General features: G+C 45.7%; 1 protein-coding gene across 4 annotated transcripts in view; it reads right to left on the reverse strand.

Annotated features, from left to right (window-relative positions):
• LOC107223587 overlaps positions 1–13,005 on the reverse strand; it is a 107,139-nt gene that overhangs the window by 42,625 nt on the left and 51,509 nt on the right. Inside the window, exon 6 of one of the 4 annotated variants that reach the window (XM_046746566.1) lies at positions 1,441–1,611. The exons of the other annotated variants lie outside the window; for them this stretch is intronic. Coding sequence (XP_046602522.1) covers positions 1,456–1,611 — 156 coding nt within the window. The 3' untranslated portion in view covers positions 1,441–1,455. Of the gene's footprint in view, positions 1–1,440; positions 1,612–13,005 lie in introns of those variants that run through there. 4 annotated transcript variants of the gene reach the window in all.

The raw sequence follows: 13,005 nt of genomic DNA on the forward strand, positions 1-13,005 counted from the left end.
ATTCGATCGTGCATCGGAACGAGTGGTATAAGGTGTACGTATTATACATGCATACGAGTGACAATAAACGGCAACGGGGGTGTCTCTTTTATTACGTTACACGGTGTCCGGAGATAGGATCGAGGAGAAATTCCTCGTAAATCGAACCGAGTCCAAAGGTGCAGCGGCGTGCATCAGGTAAGCCACGTGGCTCGGCGTGTTGCACAAACAGAACTAGGCACTTGTAATGGAATTCGTTTGTGTACGTGAAATCCAACTAAACGTAGAGCCTCGAGTGACACGCGCTGCGGATGGATATTTGTCGGTTCGTGAGTCCGCAGTCAGCGTCCGTCGGTCTGACCGGCTGTTGGACAGGTTAGAATTAGAATTAGAATTGGTATTAGAATTAGAATAAGGATTAGTCGCGGCTGACCCCGCGGCTCGCGGTCGTAGAAAATATTAGATCCCGCGGCAATTATCTCGTCCGAGAAAGAGACGAAAGAATGGGGAATAAGAGAGAAGAAGAAGAAAAATAAGAAAAAAATGTGGCAGAAAACGAAAGCACCTCTACCTACCTCGAAGCCGGCCACCGGGTTGAGCCTTTCCGTCTTTCTTTCGCCCGGGCGATATTATCATACGCGTGCAGTGGTCATAAATGCGATTTACTTACACACCAGCTACCGCGGCGTATGATTTACTCTCTCGAAAGAGCCGCGTGGCTTACACGTATCCATATGTACATACATACGTACGCTTATATTAAAATACCATGTGTGTATTTGCTTTCCGTAAAAATTGCTATTCAAGATTTTGACAGGCGTGTCCCTACAGGTAGATATGTATAATATTAACACGCGTATTATAATATAATCTCGCAGAGCGCAACTCTCTCTCTCTCTCTCTCTCTCTCTCTCTCTCTCTCTCTCTCTGTTTCTCCCGCCGATTTTCGTGACCGCAGGTGTAAAGTTGTACAAGCGACGTAAGAGAATCCCCGCGGTCTGCTGCATTAAAAATAATCGATCATGAAAATGCATATTTCGAAAGTTGGAGGTGAAGGAAGGAGCCTCTTCTCTCTCCGCGTCTCGACCCGACCAAGCGGACGCGTTCTTGCCGCGGTTAATTGGCGTCGTCCGCGCGCGGCCGCAGATTCCTCAAAGAATTCTTCCCATGGCTCAGTGTATCTCTGCTCCGGGTATAATCCTCTATCCTGCAAAACCGTTTCAAAAGTAAAAGTAACCCGCGGCAACAGCGACAACAACAACAGCAGCAGCAGCAGCCGCCTTGACAAACCGCGGTGTGGGTAACAAACTCGCTCGAAAATTCTCGCAACAGTCCGAGAATCGAGTACAGCACAGGGCCACTCACCGAGTATAATTAGCAATTAAGTGCACCAGCTCGAGTCGAGAAGAAGCAGAATCGGCGCGTTGACACGTCTCTACGAAGCTTTTGACGATTCCCTTCTTCTCCTACTTCGCACTACGTCCACGTCGGTCGAGAATTTTCGTCGCGTCCTCTTCGTCTGTGGTTCTCCGCATCACGGATGCCTGTGCGGAGATTGTATTTACTCGGTGCACGATGCGGCCTATTCTGGCGGGCCGCGGATGGAAAGGAGACGCCAGCCGCGCACCTTGCCTGTAAGACACACATTCGTGCGGATTGCCGCATGCATGCTCGTAAGGACGGTGTAACGATATGCGCGAGCGGGTATAATAACGCGATCGTATTAATGCCAACAACGGAATCGGTTGGTATACGAATACGAGAAGTCATATCTGACGGTGGCAGCGATCGGGTTGAATCTGCAACTTAATACCTCTCGCCGTTTATTTCGATTAAGCCGTGTCCCCCGATATGGTCTAGTCTGCAGACAAGCCCTCGCCTTACCCGCCTCTGGCGTAAACCCGACAAGATAATACGCGCCGTAACCAGATTACAACGCGAGCGTCAAACAAACTCCGTGAAGTTGCCCGAAGTCATCTTACTTCGTCCACGAATTTACCCGCAGCTGATACAAAAATGAAGAGAATTCGTGTACGGTTAATTAAAAGGTTCGCATCTGATCTGGCAAGAATTTTGTTTTAAAATTCAACAATATACATGTAACTGTATGGTGTACGGTACCAACACTGATAGTGCTGCGGAGTCTGAATTAATTTATGCAGTTCTAAAACCGTCCAACTCGGCACTGTAACGATCACGAACAACGTCGTTAAGATCTTGGAGATTCGTGAATGCGAAAAGAAATAATCAACGACTCCTGCTAGACTCGGAGGAATTATTTTTTCTTTCACTTTATTGTTTTATCACCTCCGACTTGGCCGGGTGTCGGATATTCGTTTATTTTCTCTCATTAATTGATTAATTAATTCAGTTTTATAGTATACTTTTTGTTTCGCTCATGATATTTGGAGCGGTGGATAAATTTTTAACCCGCAGCTAAACGTCGATATGCACAGTTTTAAAATTGAATCAATTGAAATTGGCCGCGACTCTCAAATGGTTGTACTAATTAATCAAGAGTTCAAGTCAGCCTGGACTCCAATTTCAAAACTCGTGTACGCCGAGATAACAAATAGCGACGAAAACGGTGTTCGTTTACCTTCTCGGCGGAGAAGGTGGCTCCACTGAGACTATTGCTCAAGCGGAAGTAAAGCCACGTGCTTAAGCCTGTCTTAAAGTTGAGGACGAGTTTAAAACTGAAATCGGATTAGATTTTCGTACCATCGACGTTTGGATTTGACAATAAATAATGCGCCACTATTTTTCGAATTTGTCTACGTCCTCGAAATTCTTCCTGCTGTTGTTTCATCAACAGATCGTCGAAACCCGATACGATTTAAGATCCCGTTGCAGCCAGAGGCGGGTGATTAATTGATTCAAATATTTTCAACAAACTACGGCAATTACTTTATTTATACATTTACATATGCTTCAAGGGAATACCTTTTTTCCTTAAAGCAGAAATAAACGAAAAAATGCAGCAAGGTATTATATCACGTGCGTGAATGGCGCAAGACGTAAGAATTAGAATTTAGGTATATTTGTAGCCACAAACTGTGTAAATGTGAGCGTTCTACCTTTCAAGAATCGGAATGAAAAAAGAAACCTACGCGTCTCGATAACTGACAGTAAGCCAAAGAATATTACGGATAAACACAAAATTCAGTTTTCCTGCACCCAAGCATGACGATTAGTTTCTGCTTTACTTTCGGAACATAGGTATAATAAAATCGGGACGGCGTTTTGATTTTGTTCAGCTTAGCTCGGAGGCCGAAAAGCATGGCTAAACCCACCCACGTTGGCTTTTTCAAAAGCGGATTAGATCGTTTAGCTCTGTTTTTTCATAAGCGGCTTGAACGTGCTCGGCAATTCGGCGAGGAGGTAATTTAATTGTAAGTACATTTAAATCGGTGGGCAGAGAGTTAAGGAAACGTTGAGTCGCGTTAAATCCGCCCACGTTCCCCGGTTGCGACAGTTGAAACCCTATTTACCGCGCTCAGTGATGGAATTAGTGCAAAGTTAAAAACGGACGGCACAATTCCGAGCGTTAAACGTTGCTGCAGAAGAAAGCAGTACTCAACTTTTTGAGCTCGAGTCTAATTCCGCCCCTCTGGCGGCAAGCTCGCGCCGCAAAACTTGCTCATCGCCGCGGTTTTATGAACGAGTTCCATTTTACCATCGACGCGGAGCAAGTTTTACCGGAGAGAAAGAGGTAGAGAGAGAGAGAGAGAGAGAGAGAGAAAGAGAAAGAGCTAGTCTCTTTCTCGGAGTAGCGAGCCGCGAGGAATTCAACATCGACGCTCAAGACTCGGCGATCTTAATCTTGACCGACCCTGACACCTCGGGTTTTCTCCCACGAGTGAAATATCGTCGATTCCGGATCATATTCGCCGTTCTTCGATCCTCGAAATACTACCAAAAAAATTTCCAGTCTGGATTCTATTAATTACCGCGACTAAAGTTGACGGCGTGAAAAATAATCGGCGCGAATGTATTGTTGACGGATTGATTCCGGAGTATAATAACCCCGTTGTTGCAAAACAGTTCGATCAGAGTCGACCGATTGTAGGGTACGCACGGTGGTCTAGGTTCGACGATGTGAATAAATTGCGGGAAATCGAGAGGAGAAAACTTTATTTTTTTATAATTTTATCCCACACCAGTTTATAATGAATGGTTTATCGCCCTGAACGAGTATACAGGCCGCGAATAATCGTTCGGCCGATTTTGCCCTGGGCTACTATCGGCAGTGAAAGTAAACGAGACAGCACGACGACTGCAGAGCAGCAGAGAGCTGCGAAGGAATTCGTCTCTGCCACGCTTTGGATCAAGACCGGCGTTGAATTCGACGTCGGGTTTTAGTCAGGGGCTCGTAAAATCGCAGACGAAACAGCGAGGTGTTGCTGTTGAAGCGCGGGTGTGAGTTACGACGTGAATTAAAACGGCGATCGCGAGTTCGACTGGTCGCTTGTCTGAATCGCGCGACTGGAGTTTAAGCTGCGGCGCAATCAAGAAAGCTGATAAGAAGAAAATTTATCTCTCACACGTGAATTTTTTCGCGTTGTTTAATTCAACTTTTTTCCCATACCCGCAACGACTACTTCTTTCTGTAAACAGCTATTATAAAATTGCGAGTGAAAAGTGCGACTATTTGCTGTCGGCGATTAAGTAGCGCGGCATCAAAAGTTCCGAGCATTTCTTTTAATTTAATAGCTTTTGATTAACGACGGGAATACATACAATCAAATAAATTATCGTTTCACTTTCTAGATCTCAGAACCTGTATAGAGAAATCATAGAAGTGCGCACACGTTCGATTCGAATTTATTTCCAATTTCCAATTTCCAATCAGCTGTGCGTATAGTATCTGCACTATAGCTACCGCGTTTGCATGGATATAAATCTCCAATTTTCAACGATCGAATCGCAGCGCAATTTTAGCACGCGCAATTCAACAAATCGTTACACAATTTCCGATCAGTGGCTGCACGAATTGCGAATCGCACTCGCCACTTTATCAGCTCAGCACTTCAGTTTCTGAGACGGTAATTTCGCGGATGCGGAAGTCAAGAACCTCAAATCAACAATTTTGCAAAAGATTAAAAAAAAGCTTCTATGCAATCTTGAGAGAATTCTACGTTCAAGTATTCCAAGCCAGTTGTTGGGCTTGAAAATTCACAAAATCTTAGAATCATAGAGAAGTCCCGGAGGTAGAAAGTCAGCAGCTACAGGTCCAGCATTCCAGGTGAAAAACGCAACTCGGATCATCCAAGATTACCGCCAGAAATAAAAGGACTGTTACGCCGCGTGCACGTGCTCAACAGAAGGGAAAAGCTAAATTAACGGAAGTAAAGCATTGTCTCAGAGTCGAACGTTGAGTGAATCACAGAATTCTCCGAGTAGCCTTTCGCTAAACACACTGAAAGTTTACGCTGTAAAATTTCTGTCTGTTCCGCGTCAAATTTGATGGCAGGGAAACGCTGCACTGAAAAAAAAGAAGAATGATGTTTAAAACACGAAAAAAAAAGATGATCCTCGCGACGGGCAGAGTCTTGCGGAGCGAAGGATCGTGTCCATTAAGGATCCTTTGCCCATAGATCATGAATATTATATGTCCTGTAATATAATATTCCCGCAAGCGCGATTCGAATAACAATATTTATCAGCAGAGAGTGCAGCCCGCTGCGGGGGTTGGAAAGAAGGGTGAAGCGTGGGGGGGAATTGATCTTTTATTCATGAAATTTTTCAGTTTTCTTTTCACCAGTGACCCCCGCAGCACGGTGTAGTTGTAGGTATAAGGTACACAGCGGCGCGCGCACCACCATCGACTTTTATAACCAATAAGTTTTCGAACACGTCGTATTCTTATCCGTTGATCAGCAGCACCGCGTCGACGACAACGAAGACGCCGATGACGGGGGGCGAGACATTCCTTTGTCTCCCTGCCGCCCCCAGCTTCGTCGTATGAGCTGCTGCGGCGTACAAGAATCGAATAATTAAAACTACAAATGGTCGTTCGCAGCGTCATCGTGACGTAATTGGCTCCCTCCTGGATGTCCCATCATTCTTCATGCTGCAGTTTTGCACCGGTTCCACGGAGATTTGCACCTTGTACCGCATGCGGTCCGTCTAGTCCGCTTTTCCCGATCTGTGCTCGCATACGGCGCTGGCGTATGTAGGCGTGGGTACCCATAACGCTGCCCGGGAGAGTATATCGCGAATCTCAAATACGTATTCCATGAGCGAACCCGTCACTCGCAAACGACTCGCTGACCGATCGCTTATCTATGCGATAGGTGTGTAACGTACATATACGTACACATGTATAGGTATGTACCTCCGCATTTCGTGTCGAATCGCAACCCTGACACGATCGCTTTTGTTCTTGCAAGCTGAACATTTGCTTTGATACTATAATATGTATATTATTGATGGAAAACCGTAAACGGGAGTCCGAATCTGAAGACGAGTCCCGATCCTACAACAGAGGAGGCGAAAACGATCCGAGGCGGATTATCTACTTGCAAGTGGCGCAAAGTATACGATAAATTAACACTGGATACGAAAGTTGATTCACACATTTTTACAAGACAACAATTACTCAAGAAACCGAACCGACCGTTGAAACATTGGATAAATTTAATATCCTGTCCAGAATGGGATGCCGGTGAGTTGTACGATCTACGTGTTGAAGATGCATCGTACGAGTATAATTTGTAAGATTCTTGTGGATTAACAAGACGGAGTATTAAACTCTCGAGTTAATAATATTTCCTGCGGCAAGATGATGAGACGGGTCCTAAACCGCCGCGGCCGCACGATAGTCCTTTCTTCCTACATCGAGAGAATTCTAAACGTTTCCCCCTGTCCCTCTGACTATTTCTCGCGCGAGTTGTGCCGCCTTGTTCAGCAGTATAATCTACACATGCAGCGAGTGACTCTCTCCGGTGCATACAAGTGCAGCGGCAGCAGCTTCTCGTTGTGCAAGGTGTGGGTAAAATAGCTAACATAGAACACATAGGCGATGTGTCTACGCACGTACCGACAATACACGTACTAGGCACTCGGAGGTTCTTGTAATTCCGAGGAGGCCGGCAGAATAATGCCCATGCTTGCAGGGCACGCAGTGCAGGCGTGACATCCTGCCTCTCCCTACACGTTTGGATTTTACAAAAGATTCATAATTAGAGAAGGAGTTTATATTAATATACAGATGAAGCGGTCTTTGTACTTTATACTCGTCCTCGCGTCTTCGATTCGTCCCGATATTTTAGCAGGCTCTTTATTGTAGGCACCACGTCACGTCGTCGACGCGGGAGGAATCGGCGTTTCGAAGAATCACCGGACATTGAGAATGAGAATCAAACGAGAACGCTTAGTGGCCGCGATTTTGGCCACCGTTCCGAGTCGTCTGACCGTGCAAGAGCGGCGAAATTGCAACTCTTGCGGTCTGCCATAATGTAAGATTTACACAGACGATAGAGGACGATAAATTACCCGCTGCAGCGGATTAATTTTATGGTCTTCATGGCGATCTTTGTGGAAAGTTTACGAAATTACGATTACGAAAACTAACGACGATCATTGCGCACTGCCAAAGCCTGCAGCAACGATCTTCGAGCCAGTGATTAATCTTGTAATTCCTTTCAGACAGCTCTGATACAGTGCAGCCTCTCATGATCAGCTCTAACAACATAATTCTAAACACAAACGATATTCGGCGATAGGCGTAATGTATCGGGTGAATATAAACACGTGTGCTTCATAAAACGATAAGAAATCCCGAGTGCTGGGAGTCTGGACAGTTCAACGCGGTCAATTATGTTATTCGTCATCGATCCAACGAGACGCAATAAAAAGCAACGACGCCTGCTGCCTGAATCGAGCGCTTTGGTCCGATATACGTTACTTTCGTAATGTAGGATAATAACAATATCTAACCAGCAAGCCTTCGCCTTTGACTGAAAAAATCCGCTTGTTTGGAATGTCTGATATAACATTACAGAAATCTTTCTTCTTTGACAAAAAATATTTCGACTCCGACTATTTGTTCGGGCACGCGGGCTGGATTCTTGGATTAGAAAAAAAAAAATCGAAAATGATGCATATCAAAGGCATTAAGACGTCAAGCACGAGCGTGTAATGGCTGCGTACTGTAACACGTACAAGTGTAAAACGTTTATACGAGTATAGGAAATACGTATATCGCATGCGAAGGAGCAGCAGGCGTGCGTGCACGTGCCAAGTGACAGGCGACAACGAGAAAATCTACAACGTCAACGTTGTCCGCCATGCTCTTCCGGAATGCTATACGTATCACCGCTAACGACCCATGACTTTTTACACGCAGATTCAAACGCGCAGACATTATACGAGAGTTGACATCCAGCTGCAGCAGCAGCACCCGCTGTGCGAGCATGCCGGGATCATTTTATGAGATACTTCAAACCGATTATTTTCCGAGGCCTCGGATCGTCTGGAAGAATCAAATTTTCGTCTTTTTTTTTCTTTTTTTTTCTTTTTTTGTCGTTGACCAAAGCTTCTGATTCTAATCACAGGGAAAACTAATTTCGTGAAGGTGTTCCAAATTGGCTAGTATTCTCTCTTGGTCTCATAGCATCTCAACACCCGCCACCGTTAACCGGTCGTGAAATAATTCTGTTGCTCCAGATGACGATCTAATAGCAGCCGGCCTCTAGACAGGTGTCCGGAATTACCGTTATACCCGCGGTGCGAACTGCGGCAGGGAAATGTAGCAGGATTATAGATGCGAGGTTATCTCGTGACTCTATAACGCGACGCTTGGATCTCGAACCGGTATGAAAATGTTTAACGCCGCGGGAGCGCGTTATTCATGCGGAATGGAGGATGTATTTTGAAAATTGTCAAGAGCCGTAGGAACGCCGTTACAAAATTCTCTAAAACCCAACGACGTGCGCATCGCAGCGCAGCGGCTTATTGTCCAGCTGTAATACGAACCGACGCGATCGATGCTCGATCGATTAATAATAAAGGATCGATCGATCGATCTTCCGCCTCTCATATACCTCGCACAGGAATATCCACGTTCCTCCGCATTTTGAGGACAGATTTAACACCTTGTATATTTATTTCACCGCGGAGGGTTATTTATTCTTTGAAAACCCCCGGGTGTGTCGGGCGACTAACGTGAGTGGCGAGAGGAGCGAAGAGGGCGAGGGGACGGATATATAAATAAAATATCCGGCCGAGGATGGTTGTCCAAACACACAACGAGGCGAGATTCGAGCCTTCCGTGTCCGCCTCGCGTGGCAGCTGCGGCCGCATCGCATCGCGCCGTCAAGAGAACCCCCTGCAGCAGCGTTATCCCGAGAGACATTGACCGATGACGGGAGGAAACCCGGGGCGAAGATTTGGCCGTAAAATACACTCGCGTATATACAGTATATATGCGTGGCTCGGCTTCTTTTCGCAAATTTGCAACCCAGAGTCCCCCGGGGGTCCAGGAGAGCCGCCGCCGCTGCTGCCGGTTCGAGTTCCTTAATTTCGTTATCTCGATCTCGTCGAGTGGGTATAATATATAAGAACGACTCACGAGCGCGGTAAAGAGTTTTTAAGGCCCGTCCTGCAGCGGGGCCAGTCTAAAGAAGAGGAGGAAAGAAGACGAAAATGGCGTCGGCGAATAAGCCCGCGGATTTAAAAGCGTTGTCAAAACGTACCCGGGCTGAAGTACAAAGAGTCCCGGAATCACCGGAAAGGCCCATCGCGTCTTCCGAGTCATCGGGTGCCGTTCGTTAGCCTCTAATCGTAAACCAGCCTAGCGATGATTACTTATCACAGAGAGCCTTTGAAGGTCCATTAGCACGTAGATCCCACGCGAGCTTCCATAATCGCTTTTCAGCCTTTCCCGAGATCCCGCGTTACACCCGACTCCAAACTATGACCGAGGGTTCTCCGTCTTAGCGCCTAACTAAGTATTAGGAGCGCGTTGCGTCAGCGCTGACGTCCGTCGTTGGTCCAAAACGTTCGTAGAGACTCTCGAATGACGTCAAGACGCGATGCCGTTCGCGGTTGGCTTTGTACTATCGGTCATAATTTTCATTTCGTCTCACATTTATTTTTTATGGATTTCCAACAAGCTTGGACACTGATGGCACAGTTTACGATGTATCGATAAATTTCGATTTGATCAGATTACGTGCACCAATGCGCAATAGTCATGAATCAAAGTATAATCTTCGATACGTTGCTTCGGTGTAAAACCGGCAGCCAAATTTCATGATACTTCCTTTCGATTCGATATGGCTTGCACTGAAAAGTCTTCGAACCCATATCCACGAGGTTGTGTAATCTCACGTAAGTGCCTTTTGATACTCCGTTCCATACCATTCCTCTCTATTACAAGTCATCGGAGTAATCGGTGACTTTTCCGAGTTTGAATCGTTCGAAAGATCAAGATCACAGCAAACTTGGACTCGGATTAACATGAGACTATAAAGCGAAATCATTCGCACCTAAGCCGTCCGCCGTTCGCAGTCAGATGGCAAAAGCACGTCAATTGCAACGCAGGTCGAGACCCAGGAACAAAGTTGCCGAGGATGTTCATCAGCGGTTATCTCACGATTGGCTGCAGGGCTTATCTATTAATTTATCAAATGGTCTAGATTGCGCGGGTGCACCGTGAGCACCGTTGGTAATTGGCATCGCAGCCTGGTCAGAGATAAGAGCGGATCGGTTTATGTCCTTCGAAAATGTGATCAGTGAAGTGCAGCGTGGCTGGACTCGGTCGGTCAGAATTGCGGTGGCAGGAGCCTCGAACCCCGGGTTACATAAACGGTCACGCGCGCGACTTCTGGTAGACCGCGGAATCGAGCGGATCATTTGATATTTCACAGCGAATTACCGGAAGCGTTTACGGTGGACCGCTCGCGGTATCGGACGTTTAAAATCTCTTCTTTTTCCCCCTGGACGACCCTCCGTTAACGGCCCGCGGGACTCGAAAGGCCTACAACCAGTCCTCCAAGGTCAACAATGCCTAATTAACTGATCGATTTGACTATAAATATCTGTCAAAGGATGTTGTGAATAGATACGGCGGCTAGTTAAGACTCGAGGCTTATTACTTCCGTAACCAATAAAAAATGATTTTAATAACCAATTATCAGCTTCCTCACATCCCGCGGGGTCTATCGATGCTAGAAATAATGAACAAAGCGACGAATTCATGCATCTCGGCGCTTCCTATGAAACACGGATCTTTAATTAGTCGATATGTGGACCTAAGTCTAATTTGAAATCGAGACCTTACATAAAATCTACGCCGCATAATTCCGCTGTGAATGATAATTTATTCAAAAATATCGGACTGTCAACGGTATATACTTAAAATACAATGCGTCGCACGTTTTAATTTTATTCTCAACACTGGAGAGAATTTTAATGAACTCCAACTCAACATTCCCCAATGTTCAAACATTTCTTTCCAGATACCATAAATTTCCAGGGTATCTAAATATAGCAAAATAGCTTTTCCGGTCCGATGCGACATGTTTACGAATTAAAATTCAGACTGAATTATCCCACATCGAGTTACAATGCAAAGTGTAAATATTGATTCGTGGTAAGCGGACTAAGAAATTGCATACGATTGGCACCTTAAGGCATGAACGTATAATTGGCCTATACGTACAGTGAAAGACTATTCGCATCTCGCGAGTTTCCGTGATACGGGCACGCGAAGCATTTGCTTCCCGTCGAATAGGACAACACCATCGTGTGACATAACCGTGCATAATCCATCCATACCTCGGACGTTGAACGTAGGCAGCGGCGAGCGCGAGTCCATACTGGAACCTGTACGGGTCAAGCAGCCCACGATGCCATCCAGTGCAGGTGATGTTCATCGGCTACTTGACTCGTCGGAGGTTTCATACCTCGGATCGATCTTTATTACCGCCAATTGCCAATTTGCGACTTTCACCATTTATTTTAAAAGCGTTGCAGCATGAAAGGTACGTACCCACATCATCGAAGTGATTACGATCCCGCTGAGGTGATCAATGCAAGCCCTGCTCGACCTGATTTCTTTTTTCATTATTCTTTCGGGGCGTTCTGCGTACGCGCGAACGTTGCATTCGGACGACGCGATGAGCACGTGGTTACCATTTGATGAAAATCCAGATATGCGGGAGCCTTTCGCAGACCATTACGTAACTTCGAAGATATCGAGAACAAGCCGCAGCTTCAGGCAAACGGACGGACCGGCGGGAGAGGACTTTTGTACCCGGTCGGTATATCCGTACGTTACAAGAGAATCTTAAAGGTTAACTGAAGAAGATTCACCGGAGTATGCAGAGAGTTGCGTAATTGAAAATCAGACTTTCACTAGACCCGGCCTGGAATACCTTGCACGTAGCTTTGAGGCGATGGCTCACTGCTCGTTACATATTATCCACCCGAGGGTAACTGAACGTTTAATCATCGAGTCAGCCACCTGTAAAATCTTCGTGATTAAGCTATCAGTTCTACGTTGTGATTTCATTGCTGCTGCTAATTATTTCTCAAAGGCTTGACTTTTCCCTTGATACTAGATTTCTAGACTGCCGAGTAATAACTCAAAGCAAAGATCTGAGAAAACAAGGACACACCAGAGATTAAAAATTCCGAATGTTCAAGATCCGCTCTTGTTGAGTCTGCAAATACGTTGAAACCGCTAAACGCCAAAGGACATGGTAAATTTGACAAGTGTCCGTTCGAGCTAAGACGCGTTAATAATGGATAAAAAGACTAGGTGGGCAATCGATCCACCGAAGATCTTTCCACGATGAACATTTATCCTAAAAAAATAGAGGATCCTAGTTTACGATGTAAGTTCTCGAATGAGTGTCTTATACGGCTGGAAATCAGGTTGACGAAACGCACGTGATAAAAAACGTGACGGAATTTAGAACTGACGGCCACGTAACTATAACGCCAACTATGCGGTGTGAACTGAACTGAGAGTAAATTAACGACAAAAAGTAAAGTAGGAATAAGAATCAGAATCTG

This window comes from Neodiprion lecontei, chromosome 1 (genome assembly GCF_021901455.1).
Source record: "Neodiprion lecontei isolate iyNeoLeco1 chromosome 1, iyNeoLeco1.1, whole genome shotgun sequence".
Lineage (NCBI taxonomy): Eukaryota > Metazoa > Arthropoda > Insecta > Hymenoptera > Diprionidae > Neodiprion > Neodiprion lecontei.